The sequence below is a fragment of the Eptesicus fuscus genome, chromosome 22 (assembly GCF_027574615.1).
Source record: "Eptesicus fuscus isolate TK198812 chromosome 22, DD_ASM_mEF_20220401, whole genome shotgun sequence".
Taxonomy (NCBI): domain Eukaryota; kingdom Metazoa; phylum Chordata; class Mammalia; order Chiroptera; family Vespertilionidae; genus Eptesicus; species Eptesicus fuscus.
This window is the reverse complement of record NC_072494.1, coordinates 560,437-587,876: the sequence shown is the minus strand read 5'-3', so window position 1 is coordinate 587,876 and position 27,440 is coordinate 560,437. Positions and strand designations below refer to the sequence as shown.

Sequence of the window (27,440 nt, the reverse complement as noted above, 5' to 3'; positions counted from 1 at the left end):
GCCATACTCCAATGGCCAGCATCACTGCAATTGATGGTCATTATTAAGGAACAGAAGCGGGACTTTCACACAAGCCCAGTGAAGCTGAGGCACATCTGACCATAGAGCCGGCTCTTCAGTGACTAAGTGGCTCATGGGAGGAGCACAGGGTGGACATGCTGGGTACAGGGATGGTTCTCAGGTTGGCATGTCAGAGATGGATGGCACAGGGTGTCATCACACTGCTCAGAATGATGTGCAATTTAAAACTTATGAATTGCTTATTTCTGGAATTTTCCATTTAATATTTTCCAACTGGTTAACAGAGGGTAACTGAAACTTCAGGAAGGGAAACGATGGTTAAAGGTGACTGCTGTTCAGACACATACAGGACAGACTTGCAGGTGCAGCTGGGAAAGCCCCACTTGGTGCTTATAGGCCATTAGGTGCAGGTGACCTTAAAGAGGAGGGGGAGCAGGGAACTGAACAGGCAGAGGGCGGGAGGTGGGCGTCAGCAGGGAGAGAGAGGAAAGGACTCAGAAAGGACAGGTGAGGTGATTGCTGTCTTCCTTTGCAGGTGACAGGGCTCAGGCCTATGCTGGTGAGTGACTCGTGCTCTCTGGTCCTGGCACCTGTGTACAAAGCCCTTCAACCCTTTCTGTGCTGGTGAGGGATCCTCAGACCCTACTCAGAGCTCATGTTCTGGGAGGACCACCCTGCCTTTCCTGACCCCCAGAGAGGACCTTCCAGCTCTAGCATCTCCTTGCCTGCTGCCACACATGCCCACTCCTGGGCAAAGCCTGGCTCTGTCACCCACAGCCCCACTGTGAGGGAGGGCAGCCCACATTCTGAGAGCCTTTATGCCTCATCCTCAGAGCTGTGGGAGAAGGAAACTAGATATTGGTGGGAAGGAGAGGGAAGAGGCTCAGTGAGATGAATGGTGGGGGGAGGGAGAGAAGAGAATGATGAGCTTTCCTGGATGGCCCTTTACCAACCTGGTGAGTGAATGACTGTGTATTCCCAGGGAGAACAACAGAGGGGCCTGGCTCCCTTTTTCTTATCCAGCTATTGATTGGGGGACATTGGAGTCTGTGGCATGATGTCCCCACAGTGTGCCCATCTGCTGCCAAGAGAGCCAGGGACAGCTGCTGCCCCTGGCTTCCCCAGGTCTGTGTGGGAAGGAGGAGGCATGAGGGGTAGAACTGGGGGTAGGGGCTGTTGGGAGAGGGAAGAGGTGACCTGGCCCAGCTGCTGTCCCTCCGGCCCTGAGCCTCCTCAAGGTGTGCTGTGCCTCTGAGTCCCTTTGAGATAATGGTGGTCAATCCTACTATGTGAGGTCGGAGATAAGACTAGAGTAAGTGATGAGTGTGTGTTCATCAAAACTCCTAGAGGGAAGTGATGGTCTGTTCATGATGGGTGTGTCTGACAGTAATGACCACAGTCAGGAGAAGGTTCATAAAAACCCAAAAACAATGTAGGCGACTCCTCATATTATGAAAGACCATATTATAGATTCATTTACTCACAGGGGCATGGGGTTGGAGCCACTTAGTCACTGTGTGTTAGTCTGCACAGACTATTCACCACTAACGGATCTGTTACAGTACATCTTTAACACATAACTCGGGTACTAATGATTGACAGGACAAAGGGACAAGGAGTGTGGCAGCTCCCCATCCCTCCTGTGGTCTTGTGGTGGGTGGTTCTTTATAATCGATACCATCACGTTTGGTGTTGACCTCCACTGTCATGTCATTCTAGTGTTACTAACAAAACTGTTCATGGCTACATTTTAAGGAATATACATAATCATCACCCTGAAGGCTTTGGTGTGCCTGCTAAGAACAGTGATGTTGGTCAAAGGTCACAGTATGAAAAGATGAAAGAAATCAGAGACACAGATTTGGGGTTGGGTTGATTCTGCCACATCTGCTACAGTACGAAGTGCTCTGAAAGTTAGTATTCAGCTGACTTTTGGTTTGACTTTTTCTTTTTCTTTTTCATTTTCCAACTTTCAGAATTAACTGTGTTTTCTCTTTCTCCAGATAAATAATCTGTCTTTTGTAATACGATGGCCATGGGCCTGAACTAACTGAATATTACTCTGTAGATTGTTTACTTTCTTAAGGAGTTTAAGGAGGGCATCAAAAGGTCAGAGAAAGGAAGGGCGAGAGTTTCTTCCTGGACACGATTTAACTTTACAGACCGGAATCTTCAAACCCCCTGTGCGCTACACCCTCCAACGCCATCGTCCGTAGTTGCAGCTAAAATCAGAGAGAACAAAAAATTAAAAAAAAACAAACACAAAAACCAACTGACCCCGACGTGATTTGAACACGCAACCTTCTGATCTGGAGTCAGACGCGCTACCGTTGCGCCACAAGGTCTCTGTAGGCTAGAACTTTTTAAATCTGTCCAGCTGATCTATGGAATTAATTTTCGATACTTCCTGCAAACCACGCAACTGGATGTGAATCATGCCAGACTTCCTCCTCCAACCAACCCCTGATTCTCTCTGCCTCCGAATTGTTTCCATTTGCACTTCACCGGATTCGATTTCATTTCTTTTCTTATCTAGGTTTCTGCATATATGTAAAAAATAGGCGTTGGGGACTTTTGTTTTTGTCGGTCGCTGCGGAGTGGAGTGGCGTGGGGGAGGTGAAGATCAGGTGAGGGTGGTGTTGGGCTTTCAGGAAATATACACGACCAGGGAAGGATTGAGTCTGCAGGTCTGGTGTTGCCAGAGAATTCAGGGTGACCGGCTGCTGCCTGAAACCTGAAATGTGTACTTTCCTCACCTCCCCACAGGCTTGCTGTGCATTTACATCTGCCACAGGCTTAGAAGGATGCCTACCCGCACACGGAGAGCTCGCAATAAATGCTGGTGCAATTGCTGCCAGTGCAAAGTTTGCTGAAATTCTTACATGCATTTGCCCACATCGCCAGAGATTGTGGGTAAAAGTTACACTTGTCAATAGTTAATTTCTTCCATAGATTTAGAGTTTGATGTCATAAAACAGTAATACTGGCTTATTTCAATGTTAGAATTATTTTTTAAATTACGAAAACAAACAGGAAAAATAGTAAACAGAATATGGCCTCTCCTTAATTTCAAGTGCATAAAAAGAAGGGGCAAAAAAACTATTATTCTTGAGAACATGTGAGATCTTGCTTCCCCGCATATGTTGTCAGTTTGGCTCAGATAAACTCATAACATTTTTTTTTAATGGCTATCATCCGTAGTTGCATCAAAAATCAGAGAGGGATTTGTAAATAGGGCCGCAGGTGATCCTGGCCGTTAGCATCAACTCCAATAGGCAGCTGGAATGGAAAACTCAGTGAAAGACTTGAACTTGGGCGACCGCCCCCCGCTCGATTTGCATCGCGGCACCTCTCGCTTGGGGTGTCCGTGGGATGGGTGCCCCGTGGTTGCCCGCAGCCTGGCAGCTCTACCTCCAGGACCACCGCGTCTCCACGTTCAAGAACTGGCCCTTCTGGGGGGCTGCGCCTGCACCCCGGAACGGATGGCGGCGGCCGGCTCCATCCACGGCCCCACGGAGAACCAGCCGGCCCCGGCCCAGGGCTGCTGCTGCTCCCAGGAGCTGGAAGGCTGGGCGCCAGACGAGGGCCCCAGGGGGACACAGGAGCACCCATCTGGCTGGGCCTGCCTTCCTGTCGAGACAAGACGCAGTTGGAAGGACTCGCCCTCGGTGAATTTTTGAAACTGGACGAAGAAAGGGCCAAGAACAACGTGGCAAAGGAAGCCAACCACAAGCAGGAAGTTTATGTTGTTCATTATATCCCACAAATGAGTGCGATCAGGGGTGCTTATCCTTCTCTACTGGCTTATTTCGCTTAGCATGATGCTCTCCAGCTCCGTCCTGCTGCTGCAAATGGTGAGAGTTCCTTCTTTTTTACAGCAGCGTAGATTTCCACGGTGTAGACGAACCGCGGGTTCTAATCCGCTCACCGCCGATGGGCACCTCGGCTGTTTCCCAATCTTAGCTATGGGGGATGGCGCTGCTGTGAACATAGGGGGGCATATCTCCTCTCTGGTTGGTGCTTCTGGCTTCTTGGGATATATTCCTAGAAGACCCTGTTACTGGGTCTCAAAGAAATGTATTTATTTATTTACTTATTTTCGTTGCTATTTAATAATTCACACACGTCACAGATGATTTGTCTGGTTGTTCACAACCAACGGCTGCACGTCTGGGCCTCCTGCTCTGCCTCAATGACCAGGACCTGGTGTCGCAGCCTGCGGGGCCCTTTCTCTCCGGAGCTGGAGACCCCGGCCCGGGCAGCGCCCCTCAGCTGTGCTGAGCTCCCTGTGCAACCTGAGCCTCAGCCTGGCGCTTCCTCAGGCCCCGGGGTGGCTGGTTGTGACCTCGGACCCCGGTTCTGATAGCTGACTTTGTCTCTGCGTCCGTGTTCCCGCTCCTGAGAGGGAGAACGAAGGGAGCCGGAACCCTTAAAGCAAACCACACACCGGAAACAGGGGGTGGGGGCCGAGTTCCGGGGGGCACTTCTCCAGGGAGCCCGGAAGTCCAAAGGTCCTAACGTCCGTCAGCCTGACTTCCTTCCGGAACCCCTGACTCCTTTTTAGGGTTCCTGGGATAAGCGACCCTATTTTAGTTCACAAAAGCGTAAACATTGGGACAACTCACAAGAGAACGCTTCCCGAGGATCCCGGGACCAGGCCCTGTCCTCTGCGAAGGGCCGCGTGTGACACATTTGCTGCGCGGCCCATTGGATTCCCTGTTGGTTGCTCCTGCTCTTGCTCCTCTTTCTTCCTTGCTAGTGGCCCCTGCTGGCTGCCGTGTGGCCCCAGAAGCTGAAGGGAGCGTGGCCATGCAGACCCACACGCCAGGGACAGAAGCTGGGAGCACAAGCTCCCCAGCCAGACGCTGGACTGGTCGGGGCTGTGCAACTATGGAGCAGGATCTCTGGGAATGGCTTGAATCCTGGTTCTGCTGAAGACAAAATGGACGTTTTCATGCAGGATGGAGGGAGATGGGCCCTTGGAAACTCAGGGGTTTGATTCCACAGAAATAAAGCTTTCTGCAGTATCTCGTCCTCCTGTGGGGCCTCAGGAAATGTTTGTTCCCGTGGCACCCCAAGAACTCCTCTCCCACCAGCAACAGCTGGAGACACGTAGAGCACCCCACCGATCACACACCCAGAGCAAAGTTAAGGTTATTATCATTATATTTTATAACGAGTGCTTTCAAAGAGGGACTTTGCACTTTTTCATCTCCTGAGCAAGCTTTCTTTCCCCCTCCCTTTCCTCCAGATCAGAAACTCACCTGCAATGAAGACCCAAGGAGTGCCTTTGTTCTGTGGTTTTCAGCTGAAAGTGCCAACCGTAAGTGGGGGAGTGGGTAAAAGCCAGGGCCCCAGGCCTCTTTAGCAGAGAAGCTGATGAGCTGGGTGAGCCTTCAGGTGAGGACACGGTGAGACCTCGTAGGCTGGGCAAGGTAAGGCCTGAACTCAGAAATCTGTGGGAGGGAGACGACCGGAACGAGTGAGCTTGACACCTGCATGTTCCTAAGAACTTACTGTGGTCATTAAGGCCTCTGATGGTCTTTCCTGCTCCTCTCTAGGACTGTGTTCTAAGAGATTCTAAAAGACAGGCCCATACTGAACCCAGGTTCAACTGCCTGCCACTGGAAAGACCACATGGAGATCATGGGACTGGTGGGACGAATGTAGCTTTATTCTAGAGCCTGCAGCTTCAGAAGATGGTAGAGTCATGCTGCAAAGACAATTGGACACAGGCAAGGGTTTAGTAAGGAAGAGGAGAGCGGGGGAGAACAATAAAGGAATAAAAAGCAGGGGGTTGAGAGTTCTCCTTTGAGGGGACGAAGTGCAAGCCAACACAGTCTGTTCAGATTACTGGTTGAAGGTCAGCAATTCTTCTGGATATGGAATGTGTGAAGGTTGGAGTCTGTTTTTCCTGAAGTTAGTTCCTAGAATTCTTAAGCAAAAAAGGCTGTTTATGTGCAGGCACATTTACAGACATAATTTTAAAATAATGGTGGGGGAGGTTACAAGATGTGTGTCTTAAATATTTATATGAAAAGATGTTCATTACAGAATCATATGTAATCTAGAATAATAAAAGTGTGATATGCTAATTAGACCAGAGGACAAAGCCTGGGCTGGGAGGGCAGAGCCCCTTGCACGAATTTCATGCACCGGGCCTGTTGTATTGTAATATAAAAATATATGAGACAGCATACATTTACAACAGTTGGAGAATGGATAAATAACACATTGTCTGACAGTAGAGGGGTTTCCAATCCATATGTCTGTTGGCCATCTGTACCTCCTGTTTAGGTAAATGTCAATTCAGGGCCTCTGCCCCTTTTTAAATTGTATTGTTTGTTTTTTTTGCTGTTAAATTGTATGATTTTTTTTAAATTTTTAAATAAGTTTTTAACTCCATATTGGATGTGTCCTTGGCTAATATATTCTTCCCTTCAGTAGGTTGTCTTTCTGTCTCATACGGTCCTGTTTGTTTATTGTTTATTTTCTTGCCCTTGCCTGAGGACACATGTTGAAAAAATATATTACTAAGAGGAATGTCAGATGTTCACCTCCTCTGTTTTCTTCTAGTTATATAGTTTTGGGTCTCACATTTAATCTTAATTCCATATTGTTTATTTTTGTATATGGTGTAAGAAAGTGAGCCAATTACTTTTTTTTTTGCGTGTACCTGTCCCATTTCGCCTGCACCATTTTGAAAAGACTGTCTTTACCGCTGCATATTCTTGCCTCCTTTGTCACAGATTAATTGACCGTGTAAGTGAGGGTTCTCTTCCGGGCTCTCTGCCTGTCCTATTGAACTGGGTGTCTGCTTATATGCCGGTTCCATGCTGTTCTTATTCGTGTAGACACGTGTGTACAGTTTGATATGAGGGAGTAGGATGCCTCCAACTTTGTTCTTTCTCAAGACTTCTTTGTATATTAGGGGTCTTTGTGGTTCCATATACGTTTAGGATTAGTTGTTCTATTTCTAAGAAGAAGGCCATTGGTGTTTTAATAGGGATTGCATTGAATGTGGATATTGCTTTAGGCAGTAAGCTCATTTTAACAAAATTAATCCTTCTAACCCATGAGCATGGTATATCCTGACATTCCATTTATTTGTATCCTCTTAAAGTTCGTTCTTCAGTGTATTATAGTTTTCAGTCTATAGGTCTTTCATTTCTTTGGTTAAATTTATTCCTGGATATTTTATACTTTGTGGGTAAACTTGTAAATGAGATTTTAAAATTTTTCATTATTTGCTGCATAGAAATTCAACAGGTTTCTGATTTTCTATCCTGCAACCTTACTGAACTCATTGATTGCTTCTGATGTGTTTTTTTGTTTTTTTTTTTTTTGTGGAATCCTCAGGTATTTCTATATACTGTATAATGTCCTCTGCAAATAGTGAGAGTTTTACTTCTTCCTTTCTGATTGGTATGTTTTCTATTTCTTTGTCTTGTCTGACTGCTGTGGCCAGGAAATCCAATACTGTGGGAGCACAAGTGGTGAGAGTGGGCATCCTTGTCTTATTCCTGATCTTAGTTATTAGAGAATAACTTTTCAGCTTTTCACCATTGAGTATTATCATGAGTGTAGGTTTAGGAATCATGTGTTTTTTTAAAATATATTTTATTGATTTTTTACAGAGAGGAAGGGAGAGGGATACAGAGCTAGAAACATCGATGAGAGAGAAACATCGACCAGCTGCCTCCTGCACACCCCCTATTGGGGATGTGCCCACAACCAATGACCTTGACCGGAATCAAACCTGGGACCCTTCAGTCCGCAGACCAACGCTCTATCCACTGAGCCAAACCGGTTTCGGCAGGAATCATGTTTTTCATAAACATTTTTGTTATTATTACAAAACTGGATCCAATTTTGGAATTTGAATTGTATCTACATTTTGTTATTGTAGATTTTACTATGGTGAAGAGCATTAAATATAAACCTTAGTGTTAATGCCTGGTATTTTTTCTTTAAGAGTAGTTCCAACGAGAGTTTTTTTTGGATTAAAGAATAAAACATTATAAAGCAAATATATATATTATATAATGTATATATGTTATATATATATATGTGTGTGTATATATATATATATATATATATATATATATATCCAAAATATGTCCAGGAATATTTACATTCCTATGTAGCGAAGTATGTGGTTCCCATTAAAAATTATTTAAATTTTACTTATTTTTATTTTGAAATAGTTTATAATCAAGAATAAAAACAATAGCTATCCCCCCAAATCAGTGGAAATAGATTCCCCTCTCTTTCAATTTAAAATTTCAAACGTTCAGATAATTCAGAGAGTACAGGGAGCAGAGGCCTCCAGCTCCTCCTCTGAGTGCAGTGGGAACCCCTGGAGGATGAGAGGCGTGAAGTGAAGGAGCAGGAACCTTAGGGCTGTGGTGTGAAGCTTAGACTGAGGGGCCCCAGTGGAATCGGGACTCAGAGAGGGAAGTCCTGCATTAATCAGAGTAAGATGCTGGAGGCGTGGACAGGCTGTCGCAGGGACTGTGGGCAAGTGGAAGCTTCTGAGCCCATTGGACAGCAGAGCCCAGGACTCCCAGGTGGCCAGGACCGAGGGACGTACACGTAAGGTTCATACTTTAGGGTGGTTTTCCATGTTGGAGTCAAAGGTGGAGAGTCTCCCAAGCAGACATTTGAGAGGAGGCTCTGGGGTCACCAGTGATGGTGGGTACACCGGGAGTCGGCCCTGGGGAGGCAGAGGTCTCAGGTGGATTCTCCATCTTCCTCCAGGTCGTCATTTCTACCCACTCCTTCTGGTGTCTCTCTGTGTGCACAACAGCCCACAATGGTGAGGTACCTGGCCTTCCATCAGCTCCACCTCCCCATCTGCCTCGCCTTGGTCCAGCTGCTCATGCCCTGCTCAGGTAGGGAGCATCAGCATTTTTTTAAAATTTATTTTTCTTTATTGATTTATTGATTAAGGTGTCACATATTTGTCCTCATCCCCCCATTCCCATCCCACACCCCTCCCCACGGATGCCCCAACCCCCTATTGAACTTAACCGTTGGATAGGCTCATATGCATGCACACAAGTCCTTTGGTTGATCTCTCCCCCCTCCCCACAACCGCCCCTATCCTCCCTCTGAGGCCCGATAGTCCGATCGATGCCTCCTTATTTCTGGTTCTGTTCTTGTTCATCAGTCTATGTTGTTCATCATTTCCCCTAGATGAGCGAGATCATGTGTCACTAGAGATATACTTATAAGAACTGAATGTGAGAGGAACAATAATAGTTATGCTAACAGGCAAATGAATCAGTCTGTAGTGAGTTTCTTTCTGGACCAACAGTTCTTTAGAGACCCAATTTCAATGTCCACCAGTTCCTTATGTGTACATGTCAGCACTGACCCCTCAGCTCTGGATGGTGGACAAATGGTGGTAACGGAGGTCCGACTCCCTCTGGTTTGGTCTCGGCCAGACCCAGGGGCACGGCTTCACCCGGACTCAGGGGCACGTGGCCTCACCCAGACTCAGGGGCGCGTGGCCTTTCCCAGACCCAGGGGCGCGTGGCCTCACCCGGACCTAGGTGCGCGAGACCTCACCCGGATCCAGGAACACATGGCCTCACCCAGACCCGGGGACGCGTGGCCTCTCCCAGACCCAGGGGTGTGTGGCCTCACCCGGACCTAGGTGCGCGCGGCCTCACCCAGACCCTAGACCCAGCCTCACCTGGATCCAGGGACACAAAGCCTCACCTGGACCCAGGGGCGCATGGCCTCTCCCAGACCCAGGGGCGCGTGGCCTCACCCGGACCTAGGTGTGCGAGGCCTCACCCGGATCTAGGGACACATGGCCTCACCTGGACCCAGGGCCGCATGGCCTCTCCCAGATCCAGGGGCGCGTGGCCTCACCTGGACCCGGGACCCAGCCTCACCCGGATCCAGAGACACATGGCCTCACCTGGATCCGGGAGCACGTGGCCTCTCCCGGACCTAGGTGCAAGAGGCCTCACTCGGATCCAGGGACACATGGCCTCACCCGGACTCAGGGGCGCGTGGGCTCTCCCAGACCAAGGGGCGCGTGGCCTCACCCGGACCCAGGACCCAGCCTCACCCGGATCCGGGGACACGTGGCCTCTCCCAGACCCAGGGGCGTGTGGCCTCACCCGGACCTAGGTGCGCGAGGCCTCACCCGCACCCGGGGACACATGGCCTCACCTGGACCCAGGGGCACGTGGCCTCTCCCAGACCCAGGGGCGCGTGGCCTCACCCGGACCTAGGTGCGCGAGGCCTCACCCGGATCCAGGGACACATGGCCTCACCCGGACCCAGTGGCGCGTGGCCTCTCCCAGACCCAGGGACGTGTGGCCTCACCCGGACCTAGGAGAGCATCTACATTTATGTACCTGGAGCAGTTACATCTAATGCCCTGTTAGAACCTTGGACTCCCCACACCTGGGAGGTCCATCCAGAATGTACACCTGTCAGGACTGAGTTCCTGTCTAGGTGTTTCTTACCTCATCCTCCCTTCCTGGGACACCCCCTTACCCTCTGGCCTCCAGCTCCCTCTGATGGAACACCCCTTTCTTCTCACCAGCTCAGTTTGCTGTGATTGGACCCCCTGAGCCCATCCTGGCCTTGGTGGGTGAAGTTGCTGAGCTGCCCTGTCATCTGTCTCCGAAGATGAGTGCTGAGTCCATGGACCTGATGTGGGTGCGATCTGGCTTCAGGCAGGCGGTGTGTGCATATGCAGATGGCAAGGAAGAAACAGAGATAGCAGAGTATCGAGGGAGAACATTGATTTCAAGAGAGGACATCGCTGAAGGGAAGGCTGCTCTGCGGATTCACAACATCAGAGCCTCTGACAGTGGAACCTACCAGTGTTATTTCCAAGATGCCAATTTCCTTGCAAAAGCCCAGGTGGAGCTGAAGGTAGCAGGTGAGCCTGAGGGTGTTCTGAGCTCCTGCTTCTGTGGGGCCTGGGGACACAGGCCACGCCCACCACAGGCACTTCTGCCTTCACACCAGCAGCTGGCTCCCTCCTCCACCTCTGCTTCTCTGGGCCCTTGACAGACACAGGTTCTCCTGCAGGAAGGGCTCCTCCTGAGCCACGTGAAGACGCCCCTCCTGCAGCCTCCAGGGCTGATAGGGGACTGGGGGAGTGTTTATGGAAGGAGGGCTTTGCTCTGGATCAGATGCTGTCAGGAGGGTGTGGGGTGTAACTGGTCACTCACACCCAGGACAGGGGATGATTGCTGGTTGCTGTGTTCTGGACACTGTTCATGTTTTACTCTGTGTTCAGACCTGATGACTGAGTGGTCTTGTTTTGTCCTGACCCATCACAGGGACAAAGGATCCTTGTCTGATGCTGCTGTTCCATGACATTTTTCATGTCCAACATCATTTGCCTTTCCACAGGCACAACCCTGCCATTCATAGGAAGGAAGGAAGGTGGGGGTGTGAGGTCCTGGCTCTCTCCCTACAGGGCCTCCTCAACCAGCTTCAGTCCCTTCCTGAGACCACAGCTCCTCTTAAGAAATCCCTCCCTACAGGTCTGGGTTCTTGCAAGTCTTCAAAAGGCTTCCTCCCACCTCCCCTGGGTTAAGAGTTTAGGGACTGGTGGTAACAGCTCACTGTTCCTGGCCCTGGGTCAGCTCTCTCCCATGTAGTCTTTCTCCTTCCACAACCACAAAATAAAATTCCCCTGAGTCCAAAGACCCGAAAAAGAGGCTGTAAACTCTAGATTAATGATATCAAGAGTTCACCACGGTGACTTTCATACAAGGAACAGCGTGGGCAGCAGCAATAGAATATACATATCCTCCCACCACCTGGCAAAGTCTCAAGCTCACACAGGGCAGGCAGGATAGATGGGGTATGTGGGCAGGACCCACCCAGATAAGGGGGAATGACTTACATGCTTAGGGCGGGTGAGGGCCAGTTCCAGGAACCAGCACCGGGCAGGGGGAAGAGGGGTCCAGGTGTGTCTGAGGGAATCCACGGGAAGCAGTCTCTGTTCTGGCCCAGGTCCAGCTGGATCCAGCTCGAGGGTCCACAAGGGTTGGGCAGTGGTCACTTCATGGAACAGTCTCCCCCACACAGCACACGTGGCAAACAGCTCCTCGGTGAACCCTGCCTGCGTGATCTAGTGCAGTGTGCCCCATTCCTGATGGGACCGTCACCAACACAGAGGCCTCCCCATTACTCAGGCTTATTCTTTCTTCCCCAGCCCTGGGCTCTGATCCTCACATTGAAATGAAGGACAAAGAGGATGGACGGATCCGTGTGGAGTGCACATCTGCAGGCTGGTATCCGCAGCCCCACATAGAGTGGAGAGGTGACAGGGGAGAGAGCTTGCCTGCCATGACAGCACCTGGGGCTGCAGATGGAGAGGGTCTGTATGCAGCCACGTCGTCTTTGATCCTGAAAGGCGGCTCTGGGAAGGGGGTCTCCTGTGTCGTCAGAAACCCCCTGCTCAGCCAGGAGAAGACAGCCAGGGTCTCCATTGCAGGTGAGTGCCCGGCCCCACACTGTGCTCAGCTGTGGCCACTGAGAGAAGGAGGCCTGACTGTCTGCTGCTGACCTGGGCCTTTGCAGTGAACATAAGGCTCAGAGCAGGCACCTGGGTGCCCTTTGCCCTATGAAGCTGTTTATGTCACAGACATCTTCTGAGCATCCCTGCTGCCACCCACTGGGACAGGCAATGGGGATGGGGAAATGGTAAAGGTCAGCAAACACATGACAAAGTGGGAAATTATGTGCCGACACGTCCTGGACAAAGGGCTAATCTCCTCAAACATAGAACACCTCAGTAGAAACATGAATGGTTCCCAGAAGGAGATACCTGGGAAAGGATGTCCCGTCTCACTGAACAGGAAACGTTCCCACCTGTGAGATTGGCAGCAAACAGAACCATGTTGTTGGCAACACTGATGGCAAGACTGTGGGGAGACAGTCACTCTCAGACGTGTGTTGGTATAATTTGATATATTTTTGTATAAATTGACACACAGCTTATATCCAGGGGCAGTAGAACAATCTTAATCCAAACTACTTATTTATTGACCAAAACTCCCAGTTCTAGGAATTTATCTGACAGATCAGCTCGGGGTTGTGTGAAATGACTGATGGACAAAGTTATTTCTTTTTAAAAAAACATTTTTATTGATTTGAGAGAGGAAGGGAGAGGGGGAGAAAGAGAGGAACATCTATGATGTGAGGGAGTCATAGGCAGGCACCTGCATGCCCCACACTGGGGAACAAACCCACAGCCCAGGCATGTGCCTTTGGCCTGAATCAAACCTGGGACCCTTCAGTCCACAGGCAATGTTCTATCCACTGAGCCAAACCAGCGAGCACACAAAGTTATTTCTCAGTGCATCAGTTATAATAACAAAACGTCAGAGACAGTGCAAATGCCAATCATGGGGACTCCTGTGCAGTGGAGGCTGCCCTGCGGTAGAAAGCACAGACGTGCTCTCCCTGCCGAAAGGGAAAAGTCCCAGGACCCATGATGCACTGAGAAAACAAGCTGTGGAGCAGCTTGTGAAGATGCTGCCACAGATTTCTGAGTATTAATTTTGTATCCTGCTTCATTGCCGAATTCATTTATCAGGTGGTGTAAGCAAGAAAAATAAGAAGATGTTTATGTTTATATATACCACGTATATATATGTTTAAGAGGTTTCAGTACAGGCATTGTTATAATTTCAGTGTAATGTAATTTTCTTTCTTTTTTTAAAAAAAATATATTTTATTGATTTTTTACAGAGAGGAAAGGAGAGGGACAGAGAGCTAGAAACGTCGATGAGAGAGAAACATCGACCAGCTGCCTCTTGCACAGCCCCCACCGGGGATGTGCCAGCAACCAATGTACATGCCCTTGACCGGAATCAAACCTGGGACCTTTCAGTCTGCAGACCGACGCTCTATCCACTGAGCCAAACCGGTTTCGGCTCTTTCTTTTTTTTTTATTGTCTAAAGTTTTATATATGTCTCCTTTTTCCCTGATTGACCCCTCCCCCCCATACCAGCCATTCCCACCCCGGGAAAGCCCCCACCGCCCCAGTGTCTGTGCTAATTGGTTATGCTAATATGTATGCATACAAGTCCTTTGGTTGCTCTCTAACCCCTCACCTCTCCTGCCATTTGTCTCTGGATCTATTTTTGTTCATAAGTTTATGTTGATCATTATATCCCACATATGAGTGAGATCATGTAATATTTATCTTTCTCCGACTTGTATATTTCGCTTAGCATAATGCTCTCCAGTTCCATCCATGCTGTTGCAAATGGTAAAAGTTCCTTCTTTTTTATAGCAGTGTAGTATTCCATTGTGTAGATGTACCACAGTTTTTTAATCCACTCATCTGCTGATTGACACTTAGGTTGTTTCCAAATCTTAGCTATTGTAAATTGTGCTGCTATGAACAGAGGGGTGCATATATCCTTTCTGATTGGTGTTTCTGGTTTCTTGGGATATAGTCCTAGAAGTGGGATTACTGTGTCAAATGGGAGTTCATTTTTAACGTTTTGAGGAAACTCCATACTGTTCTCCACAGTGGCTGCCCCAGTCTCCATTCCCACCAGCAGTGCATGAGGGTTCCTTTTTCTCCACATCCTCGCTAGCACTTGTTTGTTGATTTGTTGATGGTAGCTATTCTGACAATGAGATGGTATCTCATTGTTGTTTTGATTTGCAACTCTTGGATGATTAGTGATTTTGAGCATGTTTTCATTTAAATCTCGGCCTTCTGTATGTCATCTTTTGAAAAGTGTCTACTTAGGTCCTTTGCCCATTTTTTAAAATATATTTTATTGATTTTTTACAGAGAGGAAGGGAGAGGGATAGAGAGTTAGAAACATCGATCAGCTGCCTCCTGCACACCTCCCACTGGGGATGTGCCCGCAACGCAGGTACATGCCCTTAACTGGAATCGAACCTGGGACCTTTCAGTCCGCAGGCCAACATTCTATCTACTGAGCCAAACCAGTTAGGGCTGCCCATTTTTTTATTGGATTGTTTACCTTCCTGTTGTTAAGTTGTATGAGTTCTCTGTAAATTTTGGAGATAAAACCCTTATCTGGCAAATATGTTCTCCCATGCAGTGGGCTTTCTTGTTGTTTTGTTGATGATTTCTTTTGCTGTGCAGTAGCTCTTTATTTTGATGTAGTCCCATTTGTTTATTTTCCCCTTAGTCTCCATCGCCCTAGGAACTGTGTTGGTAAAGATATTGCTACGACATATGTCTGCTACTTTACTACCTATGGAGTCTTGTAGGATTTTTAAGGTTTCCCATCTTACATTTAAGTACTTTAGCCATTTTGAGTTTGTTTTTGTGTATGATGTAAATTGGTGATCTAGTTTCATCTTTTTTGCATGTATCTGACCAAATTTCTCAGCACCATTTATTGAAGTGTCTTGACTCCATTGTATGCTCTTGCCTCCTTTGTCAAATATTAATTGAGCATAATGGCTTGGGTTGATTTCTGGGTTCTCTGTTCTGTTCCATTGGTCTGTATGTCTGTTCTTGTGCCAGTACCAGTCAGTTTTGAGAACTGTGACTTGGTAATATAGCCTGATATCTGGTATTGTGATCCCTCCAACTTAGTTCTTTCTTAGGATTGCTGTGGCTATTCAGAGTCTTTTTTTTTTTTTTTTATTCCCGATGAATTTTTGGAGAGTTTGTTCTAGATCTTTGAAATATGCCATTGGTATTTTAATGGGGATTGCATTGAATCTGTAGATTGTTTTGGGTAGTATGGACATTTTAATGATGTTGATTCTACCAATCCATGAACATGGTATGTTCTTCCATTTGTTTATGTCTTCCTCTATGTCTGTTTTCAATGTCTGTAGTTTTCTGAGTACAGGTCTTTTACCTCCTTAGTTAAGTTTATTACTAGGTATCTTAAATTTTTTTGGTGCAATGGTAAATGGGATTGTTTTTTTCATTTCTCTTTCTGTGAGTTCATTATTGATGTATAAAAAGGCCAAAGATTTCTCGGTGTTAATTTTGAATCCTGCTACATTGCCGAATTCATTTGTCAGGTGGAATAGTTTTTTTAATGGAGTCTTTGGGTTTTCTATGTACAGTATCATGTCATCTGTGAATAAGGACTGTTTTACTTCTTTTTCAATTTGGATGCCTTTTATTTCTTCTTCTTGTCTGATTGCTATGGCTAGCACTTCCAGTACCATATCGAACAGGAGTGGTGAAAGTGGCATTCCTGTCTTGTTTCTGTACTTACAGGAAATGAGTTTAGTTTTTGCCCATTGAGTATGTTGTTGGATATAGGTTTGTCATATACGGCTTTTATTATGTTGAGGTATGATCCCTTTGTTCCACTTTGCTGAGAGTTTTTATCAAGGAAGGGTGCTGGGTTTTGTCAAATGCTTTTTCTGCATCAATTGATTTAATTTTGTGATTTTTGTTTCTCAGTTTGTTTATGTGATGTATCGCATTTAGTGATTTGTGGAAATTGTACCATCCTTGCATCCCTGGAATAAATCCAACTTGGTCATGGTGTATGATCTTTCTAATGTCATGCTTGATCCAATTTGCTAGAATTTTGTTGAGGATTTTAGTATCTATGTTCATCAAGGATATTGGCCTGTGGTTCTCTCTTTTTTTGTGTGTGTGTGTGTGTGTGTGTGGTATCTTTATCTGGTTTTGGAATTAGGGTAATCCTGGCTTCATAGAAAGAATTTGGAAGTGTATCTTCCTCTTGAATTTTTTGGAATAGTTGAGGAGGATAGGTTTTAGTTCTCCTTTGAATGCTTGGTAGAACTCCCCTGTAAAGCCATCTGGACCAGGGCTTTTGTTTGCTGGAAGATTTCTGATCAGTGCTTCAATTTCTTTGGTGGTTACCGGGCTATTCAGGTTATTTTCTTCTTCCTGATTGAGTTTTGGGAGCTTGTATTTTTCTAAAAATATGTCCATTTCATCTGGGTTGTCCATTTTGGTGGAGTAGAGTTGTTCATTGTATTTTTAATAATCTTTGTATTTCTGTGGGATCGGTTGTAACTTCACCTCTTTTGTTTCTGATTTTGTTTATTTGGGTCCTCTCTCTTTGCTTCTCAGTGAGCCTGGCTACAGGATCATCAATCTTGTTTCTCCTTTCAAAGAACCAGCTCTTGGTTTTGTTGATCTTTTGTATTTCTTTTGGCCTATATGTCGTTTATCACTGCTCTGATCTTTATTATTTCCTTCCTTCTGCTTACGCTGGGCTTTTCTTGTTGCTCTCTTTCTAACTCTTTGAGGGTTAGATAATTTATTACCATGTTTTCTTATTTTTTGAGGTAGGCCTTTAGAGCTATGAACTTCCCTCTCAAGACTGCTTTCACTGTGTCCCATAGATTTTGGATTGTTGTGTTTTCATTGTCATTTGTTGCTATGATGCTTTTTAGTTCTTCTTTGATCTCTCTGGTAACCCAGTCATTATTTAATAGCATGCTATTTAGCCTCCACGTGTTTGATTTTTTTCATTGTTTTTATTGTAGTTGATTTCTAATTTTATGCCATTGTGATCTGAGAAGATGCTTGATATGATTTATATCTTCTTGAATTTGAAGAGACTTTGCCTGTGCCCCAAAATGTGGTCTATCTTTGAAAATGACCCTTGTGCACTTGAGAAGAATGTATATTCTGTGGCATGGGGTGAAATGTTCTGAAGATGTCAATTAATTCCATCTGGTCTAGTGAGTTATTTAGAATTGATGTTTCTTTGCTTATTTTTTGTTTAGAGGATTTATCCAGTGGTGTTAGTGGGTTATTAAAGTCCCCTGCTATGACTGTATTGCTGTCAATCTCTCCCTTGATATCTTCCAGAAGTTTTTATTTATTTATTTTTTTATTGATTTTTACAGGGAGGAAGGGAGAGGGATAGAGAGCTAGAAACGTCGATGAGAGAGAAACATCGACCAGCTGCCTCCTGCACACCCCCCGCTGGGGATGTGCCCACAACCAAGGTATATGCCCTTGACCGGAATCGAACGCGGGACCTTCCAGTCCGCAGGCCGATGCTCTATCCACTGAGCCAAACCGGTTTCGGCCAGAAGTTTTTTTTCATGTATTTGGATGCTCCTGTATTGGGTGCATATGTTTACCAAAGTTATATCTTCTTGTTGAATTGCTCCCTTTAGTATTATGAAGTGGCCTTCCTTATCTCTTGTTATGGTCTTCACTTTGAGGTCTAATTAGTCAGATATAAGCATTGCTACCCCACTTTTTTTTTTTTTAACTTCCATTTGCATGAAAAATCTTTTTCCATCTCTTCAACATCAGTCTGTGTGAGTCCTTTGTTCTGAGGTGGGTCTCCTGCAGACAGCAGAAATATGGGTCATGTTTTCTTATCCATTCAGCTACTCTGTATCTTTTAATTGGGGCATTTAATCCATTTACATTTAAAGTTATTATTGACAGGTACTTGTTTGTTGCCATTTTATTCTTCATGCCCATGTTCCTTCTTCCCTTCCAATTTCTTCTTTTTATTTTTTTCTTCAGGGCTAGTTGATTTGGCAGGTGAGTTGTTACACACTCCTTAGTGGATTTCGACTTCCATGGCCACCACCCCCAATTTCTTCTTTTTAGCAGACCCTTTAGCATTTCTTGCTTTGCCGGTTTGGTGCTAATAAACTCCCTGAGTTCTTTTTGGTCTTTGAAGCTCCTAATTTCTCCCTTAACTTTGATTGATATCCTTGCTGGGTATAGTATTCTTGGATTCAGACCCTTGCTTTGCATGACTTTGTATATTTTCTTCCATTCCCTTCTGGCCTGATGTGTTTCTGTTGAGAAATCAGTTGATAGTCTGATGGGAGATCCCTTGTAGGTAACTTTCTGTCTCTCTTTGGCAGCTTTTAAGATTCTTATTTTGTCATTGGTGTTTGCCAATTTAATTATAATGTGTCTTGGTGTCCGTCTTTTTGGGTTCATCTCTGTGAGCTTCTTAGACTTGTGTTTTTTCTTCCTGATATCAGGGAACTTTTCTGTCATTATTTCTTCAAACAGGTTTTCTATTCCTTGTTCAGTTCCTCTCCTTCTGACGCCCCTCTTATGCGGATGTTGTTTCATTTCACATTGTCCCAAAGTTCCCTTAGGCTCTCCGGTTTTTTAAGGTGGTTTTTTTTTTTTTTTTTTTTTTTTTAGTTGCTGCTCTGCTTGGGTATTTTTTTCCTATCTTGTCTTCTAGCTCACTGATGCTGTCCTCTGCTTCTTCTAGTCTACTGTTGATGCTTTCTATTGTGTTCTTTATTGCAGCGATGACATTCTTCATTTCTTCTTGATTCTTCTTAATTTCCTCTTGATTCTTACTCATATTGTTGAATTTGTCTCCCATCTTTTTCAGCTTCATTATGACCATTGCTCTGAATTCTTTCTCTGACAAATTGCTTGCCTCCATTTCATTTACTTCCTTTTCGGGGGTTCCCCCTTTCCTTTTGTATGGGGCTGTTTCTTTGTTTCCCCATGTTCACTCCTCTCAGGGTATCTGGTTATGTAGTGCTTTCTCTCCTGCGTTGACTTAAAGGCACAAAATACAACATGACAAGACACAACACACAGGGCACCAATCACAAATGGATTCATGATACCAATAACCCCAACTAAAGGAGACCACCAGAGAAAAGAGAATCAGGGGAGAGAAAAGAGTGCAAAATGATACTGAGAAAAGGAAGAAAATGTAAGAGCGAAAAGAAAGAAGAAGGTAAAAAATATTTCTATATGGGGAGAAAACTCCAAAAAACCAACAACTAATCCAAAAAATGCAAACAACAAATACCCAGATGAGTCTGAGGAGGCAGAGCTTATTTCTCTCTCTAGGTGGTCTCTAACCTTTTTGTCCATGGATTGCCTCACCAACTGTGTTTAATTTGCCAATTCTGGGTGGGTTTAATCGATGCAGCTGTTCCTTCCATCTGTTCTGTGAGAAGGCGCAGGACTCCTCGGTATATTCAGCCACTACCTTGTCTGCCCTGGACAAACTTTTTAGGTGCCCGTGGCCGTGGAGGCTGGAGTCTTTGTGTTTGTGGGCTTACAGCTGAGGTAGCTGGTCCCTGGGTATTGTGGTTGTAGGGTCCTGGGAGGTATCCGAGGTCTCCCGGTTAAAGGTAAGGCTGGGCTTCCAATCACAGCTGCTCTCACCTATAAGATGGTGTAGTCTCTGCTGCAGAGCCGGTTGCCCTGGAGAGATTTCAGCAGCAATAGAGGCTGCGCAGCCAGGGGAGCCTGGTCTGTCAGTCCCCATAGTCCTGTGGAATATGAATTGTCCCTCAGTCACAAATACAGACACTCCCTGTACGGCCATGTCCTCTCCTTTCGCTCTCTCACTCACACACTATCTGCCTGCCTTCCCATTGTCTACATCTTAGATCTTGAAGATGTTTATGTTTTTTAAATGAGTAAACTTATCACAGGAGTTTACATGGCACTGACGTCTTGTCAGGTACTTTAGAAGCATTAATTTAATGTTCTTGCCAATTAGGACACTGACAAAAGAAGGGCTTAGTCATTGGTTCAAGGTCACAGAGCTGCTCAGGCAGAAGACCCAGGCTCTCCAGCCCCAAAGGTCACCTTCTGAGTCAGCAGGATAAGCCGCTGATGAGGCACTGATAAATGGGGGAAGAGAGAGTGGAGAGGAGACGCCAATGACTATGTGTACATTATACTCTCACTATTCCCATGTGAGAGCCAGGCATTAGGACACTAGTATGTGTGACGGGAAAGTTCTGGGCACTTTGGGAAGATAAATGTCAGTGCCCCTCCCAAGAGACCCTGTGCCCCTTCAGGCGAGCAGCTGAGGCTTTCCCTCCGCAGGCCCCTTCTTCTCCAGCACGCAGCCCTGGCGGGTGGCCTTTGTGGTGACCCTTCTGGCTCTGCTGGGGCTTTTGGCATGGGCGGTGATCTCACGGTGGCGACAGCAGAAGAGAATCCAGGCCTTGATCCAGGAGACGGAGGGGGAGCGAGCTAACAAAGAAGCAGCACAGGGGAAGGAGCAGCAGGAGCGAAGCGCCAAAGGTGAGGTCTGGCTGCAGGTGGGCGGGTCCTCAAGCCCCAGGCCGCCCATCCACCCGCGGGTCCCCCTTCCATCCCCATAACAACACCTTCTCTTTCTGATTATTTCCAGAGAAGCTGCAGGACGAGCTCAGTAAGTCCCAATCCCCCGGCCACGTGGGTTCTGGGGTACCTGGTTACCCCATCACTGACCCCTCCTGTTATCCCTGCAGGGTGGAGGAATCTGCAGTACCTGGCAAGTGAGTACCTGAACCCACATCTGAGACTCTCTGCTGGGACCTGTCCAGCCCCTTCCTCACCCCTGACCGCCAGGGGAAGGAATGAGGATGCTGATGGGGGAGGTCGGGCAGGTTTCCTCCCTGGATAAAGGGGTCAGGCTCTCTCCACCAGGCTGCTCGCACCCGGATGTCCAGGGAACCCCAGAAAGGAGAGGGGGAGATGGACTCAGGATGGGAGGCCCTCCCTCCCTGGCTGCTCTACAGGATCTATAGGCTGCTGAGAGGAAACCGGAAGGAGAGAGAACATTCTCTTCAAGAGGAGTAGCTGGTGTCAGTTGTCCCAGATTTATCATAACTGCTGAAAAGCAGTGTCTGAAATTCTCTACGTTGCCCAATTCTTTTTTGAAATGGGCAGGAAATCATGCAGATTGAGGTGGATGGGTTCTAGCACACACATGCATACACGTATGCACACGGCAAGCCTAGCCAGTTACAGGAGTAAGACAGTCACCTCAGATGCCAGGGGCATGGGATCCATGACCCGAGAGGGTGCCTGGCCCACGGATAGCACCACACCCTGTGTTTAGTAGGTCTCTCCTTCTCCCTTAAAGGAAGGCTTCTAGTTGCCACACCCCAATGGCCAGCATCACTGCAGTTGATGGTCATTATTAAGGAACATAAGGGGGATTTTCACACAAGCCCTGTGATTCCGAGGCAGATCAGACCATAGAGCTGGCTCCTCAGTGACTAAGTGGTTAATGGGAGGAACACAGGGTGGACATGCTGGGCACAGGGATGGTTCTCAGGTTGGCATGTCAGAGATGGATGGCACAGGATGTCATCACGCTGCTTGGAATGATATGCAATTTAAAACTTATGAATTGCTTATTTCTGGAATTTTCCATTTAATATTTTCCAACTGTGGTTGACAGAGGGTAACTGAAACTTCAGGAAGGGAGACGATGGTTAAAGGTGACTACTGTTCAGACACGTACAGGACAGACCTGCAGGTGCAGCTGGGAAAGCCCCACTCGGTGCTTGTAGGCCATTAGGTGCAGGTGACCTTAAGGAGGAGGGGGAGCAGGGAACTGAACAGGCAGAGGGAGGGAGGTGGGGGTCAGCAGGGAGAGAGAGGAAAGGACTCAGAAAGGACAGGTGAGGTGACTGCTGTCTTCCTTTGCAGGTGACAGGGCTCAGGCCTATGCTGGTGAGTGACTCGTGCTCTCTGGTTCCTGGCACCTGTGTACAAAGCCCTTCAACCCTCTCTGTGCTGGTGAGGGCTCGTCAGACCCTGCTCAGAGCTCATGTTCTGGGAGGACCACCCTGCCTTTCTGGACACCCAGAGGACCTTCCAGCTCCAGCATCCCCTCACCTGCTGCCACACACGCCCACTCCTGGGCAAGGCCTGGCTCTGTCACCCACAGCCCCAATGTGATGGAGGGAAGCCCACATTCTGAGAGCCTTTATGCCTCATCCTCAGAGCTGTGGGAGAAGGAAACTAGATATTGGTGGGAAGGAGAGGGAAGATGCTCAGTGAGGAGAATGGTGGGGGGAGAACAGAAATGATGACCTTTCCTTGCCTTTGTCTCCTTCCTTTCAGAGTGGAAGATGGCTCTTTACCAACCTGGTGAGTGAATGACTGTGTTCCCTGGGACAACAACAGAGGGTCCTGGCTCCCTTTTTCTCCTCCAGCTCTTGACGGGGAGACTTCTGGGTGGGTGGCATGAGGTCCCTAGAGTGTGGCCAACTGCTGCCAAGAGAGCCAGGGACAGCTGCTGCCCCTCCTGCCCTGAGCCTTCTCAAGGTGTGAAATGTCTCAGAGTCCCTTTGAGATGATGGTGGTCATTCCTACTACGTGAGGTTGGAGGTAAGACTAGATGAGTAGATGGCGTGTGTGTTGATCAAAACTCCAAGAGGGAAGCCGTGGCCTGTTCATGATGGGTGTTTGTCTGATGGTTATGACCACAATCAGGAAAAGGTTCTTAAGACCTAAGTATAATGTAAGCGACTCCTTATATTATAACAGACTGTATTATAGGGTCATTTGCTCAAGGGGTATGGGGTTGGAGCAGACAGACTACATGTCAGTCTGCACAGACTATTCTCCACTCATTGACCTGTTACAGTACTTTTAAAAAATAAATATTTTATTGATTTTTTACAGAGAGGAAGGGAGAGGGACAGAGAGCTAGAAACATCGATGAGAGAGAAACATCAACCAGCTGCCTCCTGCACACCCCCCACCGGGGATGTGCCTGCAACTAATGTACATGCCCTTGACCAGAATCGAACCTGGGACCCTTCAGTCCGCAGACCGATGCTCTATCCACTGAGCCAAACCGGTTTGGGCTGTTACAGTACTTTTTAAACACACAAATCTGGTATTAAATATTGACAGGTTAAAGGGACAAAGAGTGTGGCAGCACCAGCCATACCTCCTGGTGGTCTTGTGGTGGATGGTTCTTTATAATGGATACCATCACGTTTGGTGTTGACTCCATTGTCATATCATTCTAGTGTTACTAATAAAACTCCATGGCTACATTTTTATTTTTTAAAATATATTTTATTGAATTTTTTTTTTACAGGGAGGAAGGGAGAGGGATAGAGAGTTAGAAACATCAATGAGAAAGAAACATCGATCAGCTGCCTCCTGCACACCCCCTATTGGGGATGCGCTTGCAACCAAGGTACATGCCCTTGACCGGAATCAAACCTGGGACCCTTCATTCCCCATGCTGACGCTCTATCCACTGAGCCGGTTAGGGCTATGGCTACATTTTAAGGAACAGACATCATCATCACCTAGAAGGCTCTAGTGTGCCTGCTAAGGACAGTGAGGTTGGTCAAAAATCACAGCATGAAAAGATGAAGGAAATCAGAGACACTGAGATGGAGTTGGGTTGATTCAGCCACATCTACCCAGTGATTATAGAGGGTTTAGGAAAGGACCTACTTCCAGAGGCAGGGATGGCGTTACAGGAAACCACAAGGATGAGCAGTGCCCCAGGCTCACAACAGCAGGAGCTGTCACCACGCCCAGGCCCAAGGCTGAGGGACAGGGAGCAGTCACTGGAGCCCTGAGGAGGCTGGGGCTCAGGGAGAGGCTGCCTGAGAGGAGGTGTGCTCTGTTGGAGCATCTCCATCACAGGAAGTGGGGAAGTTGGGGCTGTGCCTCTCTTTCCCTCCCTCCAATCTTCAGCCGTACCTGCCCTTGGCCAAAGCCAACAGGTGACCAGAGGCAGGGAGCCCAGTGATGCTGCCCAAGGAGGACGGAATCCTGGGCAAAGAGGGCGGGGCAGGTGGGAGTAAAGGTCACCTAGAGCCCAGCACGGCCCCAGCACAGCAGAGACCTGGTCCCTATGGTCACACCGCATGCTTCCTGGATGCCTGACCTTGGGCTCAGTGTACCTCACATTCTGTGTTATTCTGCCCTAAAGATGAGTGCTTTAATTCCCATGTTACAGACATCACATTGAGACTGTGACATTACATAGCGGGTGTGTGTGTGTATGTGTGTGTGTGTGTGTGTGTGTGTGAGTGTGTGTGTGTGTGAGTGTGTGTGCGTGTGTGAGTGTGAGTGTGTATGAGTGTGTGTGAGTGTGTGTGTGAATGTGTGTGTGAGTGTGTGTGTGTGTGAGAGTGTGTGAGTGTGAGTGTGTGTGCGTGTGAGTGTGTGTGTGAATGTGTGTGTGTGAGTGTGTGTGTGTGAGTGTGTGAGTGTGAGTGTGTGAGTGTGTGTGTGAGTGTGTGTGCATGTGTGAGTGCGTGTGAGTGTGAGTGTATGTGCGTGTGTGTGAGTGCGTGTGTGTGCGTGCGTGCGTGTGTGTGTCTGAGTGTGTGTGTGTGAGTGTTTTTGTGTGACTGTGTTTGTGAGTGTGTGTATGTGAGTGTGAGTGTAGGAGTGTGTGTGTGAGTGTGTGTGTGTGTGAGTGTGTGTGTGTGTGTGTGTGAGTGTGTGTGTGAGTGTGTGTGTGAGTGTATGTGTGTGTGTGAGTGTGTGTGTGAGTGTGTGTGTGAGTGTGAGTGTGTGTGTGTGTGTGTGTGTGTGTGAAAAAGACCATGCATAAAAGGAAGTCGTCCAGCTCAGGAGGATAGACCAGGGGCTGGGGCCCTTGGAATCCATGTGACTGTGCAGCACAGGTGGGTTCAGTCCTTCTGGGGTGGAAACAGGAGAAAGATAGAAGGAAGGTAGCCACTTGAGAGGGCCGGTTAGGCAGACCCCAGCCCTCCTCACCCTCCCTTCCTCACTGAACACCAGGCCCTGTGGTTTCTCTTGCCTTTGCTGAGGGTCACACTTGGGGCAGCTGGGACAACAGGCTCTGGGCTCGGGTCTCACCAGCCAGACCCAAGCCTTGGAGCCTGAGGCTCTCAGGTCCGGATACCATGGCTGACCCCACACCATTGGAACTCTCTGCAGCGGACGTGATTCTGGATCCGGACACCGCACACCCCAACCTTCTTATTTCTGAGGACCAGAGGAGCTTGCAGTACACATACACATGGCAAAGCCTGCCAGACAACCCCAGGAGATTTCAGGATCATTACTGTGTGCTGGGCCGTGAGAGCTTCAAATCAGGGAGACACTTCTGGGAGGTGGAAGTGGGGGGCAGGAAACAGTGGCAATTCGGGGTGTGTAGGGAGAATGTGGAGAGAAAACGTTATCCTTCAATAACACCCCAGAATGGATTCTGGACAATAGCACTGTTGGGTGGGCATGACTTCCATGCTCGAACGGATCCCCGGAGCCAACTCACAATTGTCAACCCTCTTAAAAGAGTAGGGGTCTTCCTGGACTATGAGAATGGGGAGGTCTCATTCTATGATGCCATCAATGGAGTCCACATCTTCACCTTCCCACAGGCTTCCTTCTCTGGGCCTCTGTGGCCTCTTTTCAGGATTTTCTCACAGGAGCCCACTGCCTTGACCATTTGCCCAGCACTAAAAGGATCGGGGAGCTCCCCTGTGTCTGACCCACTGCCTGGCCCTTCCCTGGAGACCCCAGAACCCTCAGGCTCAACTGATGGCAATGGGGACCCTCAAGCAGAACTACAGCTTTTCCTTCCCCCTGCCCAGCCCTGAGCTGAGGGCCTGCTTAACAGCAAAACCTCAGAGCAGGAACATACTAAACATACTGAGTGAAGCACTTTACTAGTTATCTTTCAACTTTTCCACATGACAGATGAGATGACCAGGGTACAGGAAGTTAACTTTCCAAAGTTACTCAGCTCCCTTCCTGCAGCCATAGCTCGCACTCACAGATAACTTAGAATGTGGTGGGTGCTGGGCTAAAGGCTTCAGGTGACTTTCACTCACCAATCCTCACAGCACCCCTGTGAGGTGGCCTCATTGAACATGTGGAAAGGGAGGCAGGGCCCAGGGAAGTGACATATAGTTCATGCAGGAAGTAGTGCTGCTGGGAGCTGTTTGACCTCTGACCCTACCTCCACCTTGCTCTTTATCTGCCCTTCAATTCTGAATGATAGCTTTGCTGGGTAGAGTTATTCCTTTGCAGCCAGTTATTCCTGTTGGGCAGGGTCATGGGAAGCCTGAGGTTCTTAGAAGGTCGTGAGGCCTCCAGAGAACGCATTTAGGCACAGGTGGGGAATGTTATGAAATGTGCCTTGTTAAGATTATTCTAGAAGAAATGTACACAGTGGCTCAATGGGGTCTGTGGGGCCCAGGAAGGGAGCATCGGGTGGGTGTGGGGTGCTGGGCCCACCAGACCATCCACTGGCAGGCAGAACCTTTGCTGGCTGCCATGGTCCGTTCACTGCCTCCTGAGAGAGAGAAAGGGCTTTGGCCTGTCACTCAGTCTCCCAAGGACTATCACTGAACGTTTTCTGAATGAGTCACAAGTATCCATAACAACTGCTGTCTGGCTCGGTTCTTTACCCCACGGCCCCTTCTGGTGTCCCCAATATCTTCCCGGCCCCCACAAGTCTAGCAACTTGAAATAAATCATTTGGCTTTGGGAATAGTGTTCTTTTTTTTAATTTAATAAATATTTATTGTTCAGATTATTACAATTGTTCCTCTTTTTTTCCCCCATACCTCCCCTCTACCCGGATCCCCCCCTTGCCCTTACCACCCCCCCACTGTCCTCATCTATAGGTGAACGATTTTTGTCCAGTCTCTTCCCTACCCCCCACATCCCTTTCCCCCCGAGAATTGTCAATCCACTTTCTTTCTATGCCCCTGATTCTATTATATTCACCAG

The 27,440-nt window shown here is 47.7% G+C and overlaps 1 protein-coding gene, 1 non-coding gene and 1 pseudogene across 2 annotated transcripts; 2 read left to right on the top strand and 1 right to left on the bottom strand.

Annotated features, from left to right (window-relative positions):
• LOC129147934 (butyrophilin subfamily 3 member A2-like) overlaps nt 1-27,440 on the top strand; it is a 101,306-nt pseudogene that overhangs the window by 9,212 nt on the left and 64,654 nt on the right.
• Nucleotides 2,295-2,366, bottom strand: TRNAW-CCA (transfer RNA tryptophan (anticodon CCA)). The gene has a single exon. It is a non-coding gene; the product is annotated as a tRNA-Trp (tRNA).
• On the top strand, nt 8,875-26,302 carry LOC103303716 (butyrophilin subfamily 3 member A3-like). The gene is made up of 7 exons (XM_054712230.1): nt 8,875-8,915; nt 10,589-10,930; nt 21,215-21,241; nt 21,767-21,769; nt 22,404-22,427; nt 22,821-22,847; nt 25,641-26,302. Exons 1-7 carry the CDS (start codon nt 8,903-8,905, stop codon nt 26,300-26,302), a joined length of 1,098 nt encoding a protein of 365 aa, XP_054568205.1. The 5' UTR covers nt 8,875-8,902.

Coding starts and splice junctions, on each gene's coding strand:
- LOC103303716 (XM_054712230.1), top strand. Junction 10,931..21,214: donor GGTGGAGCTGAAGGTAGCAG/GTGAGCCTGAGG, acceptor TTATCCCTGCAG/GGTGGAGGAATCTGCAGTAC. Junction 22,848..25,640: donor GATGGCTCTTTACCAACCTG/GTGAGTGAATGA, acceptor AACTCTCTGCAG/CGGACGTGATTCTGGATCCG.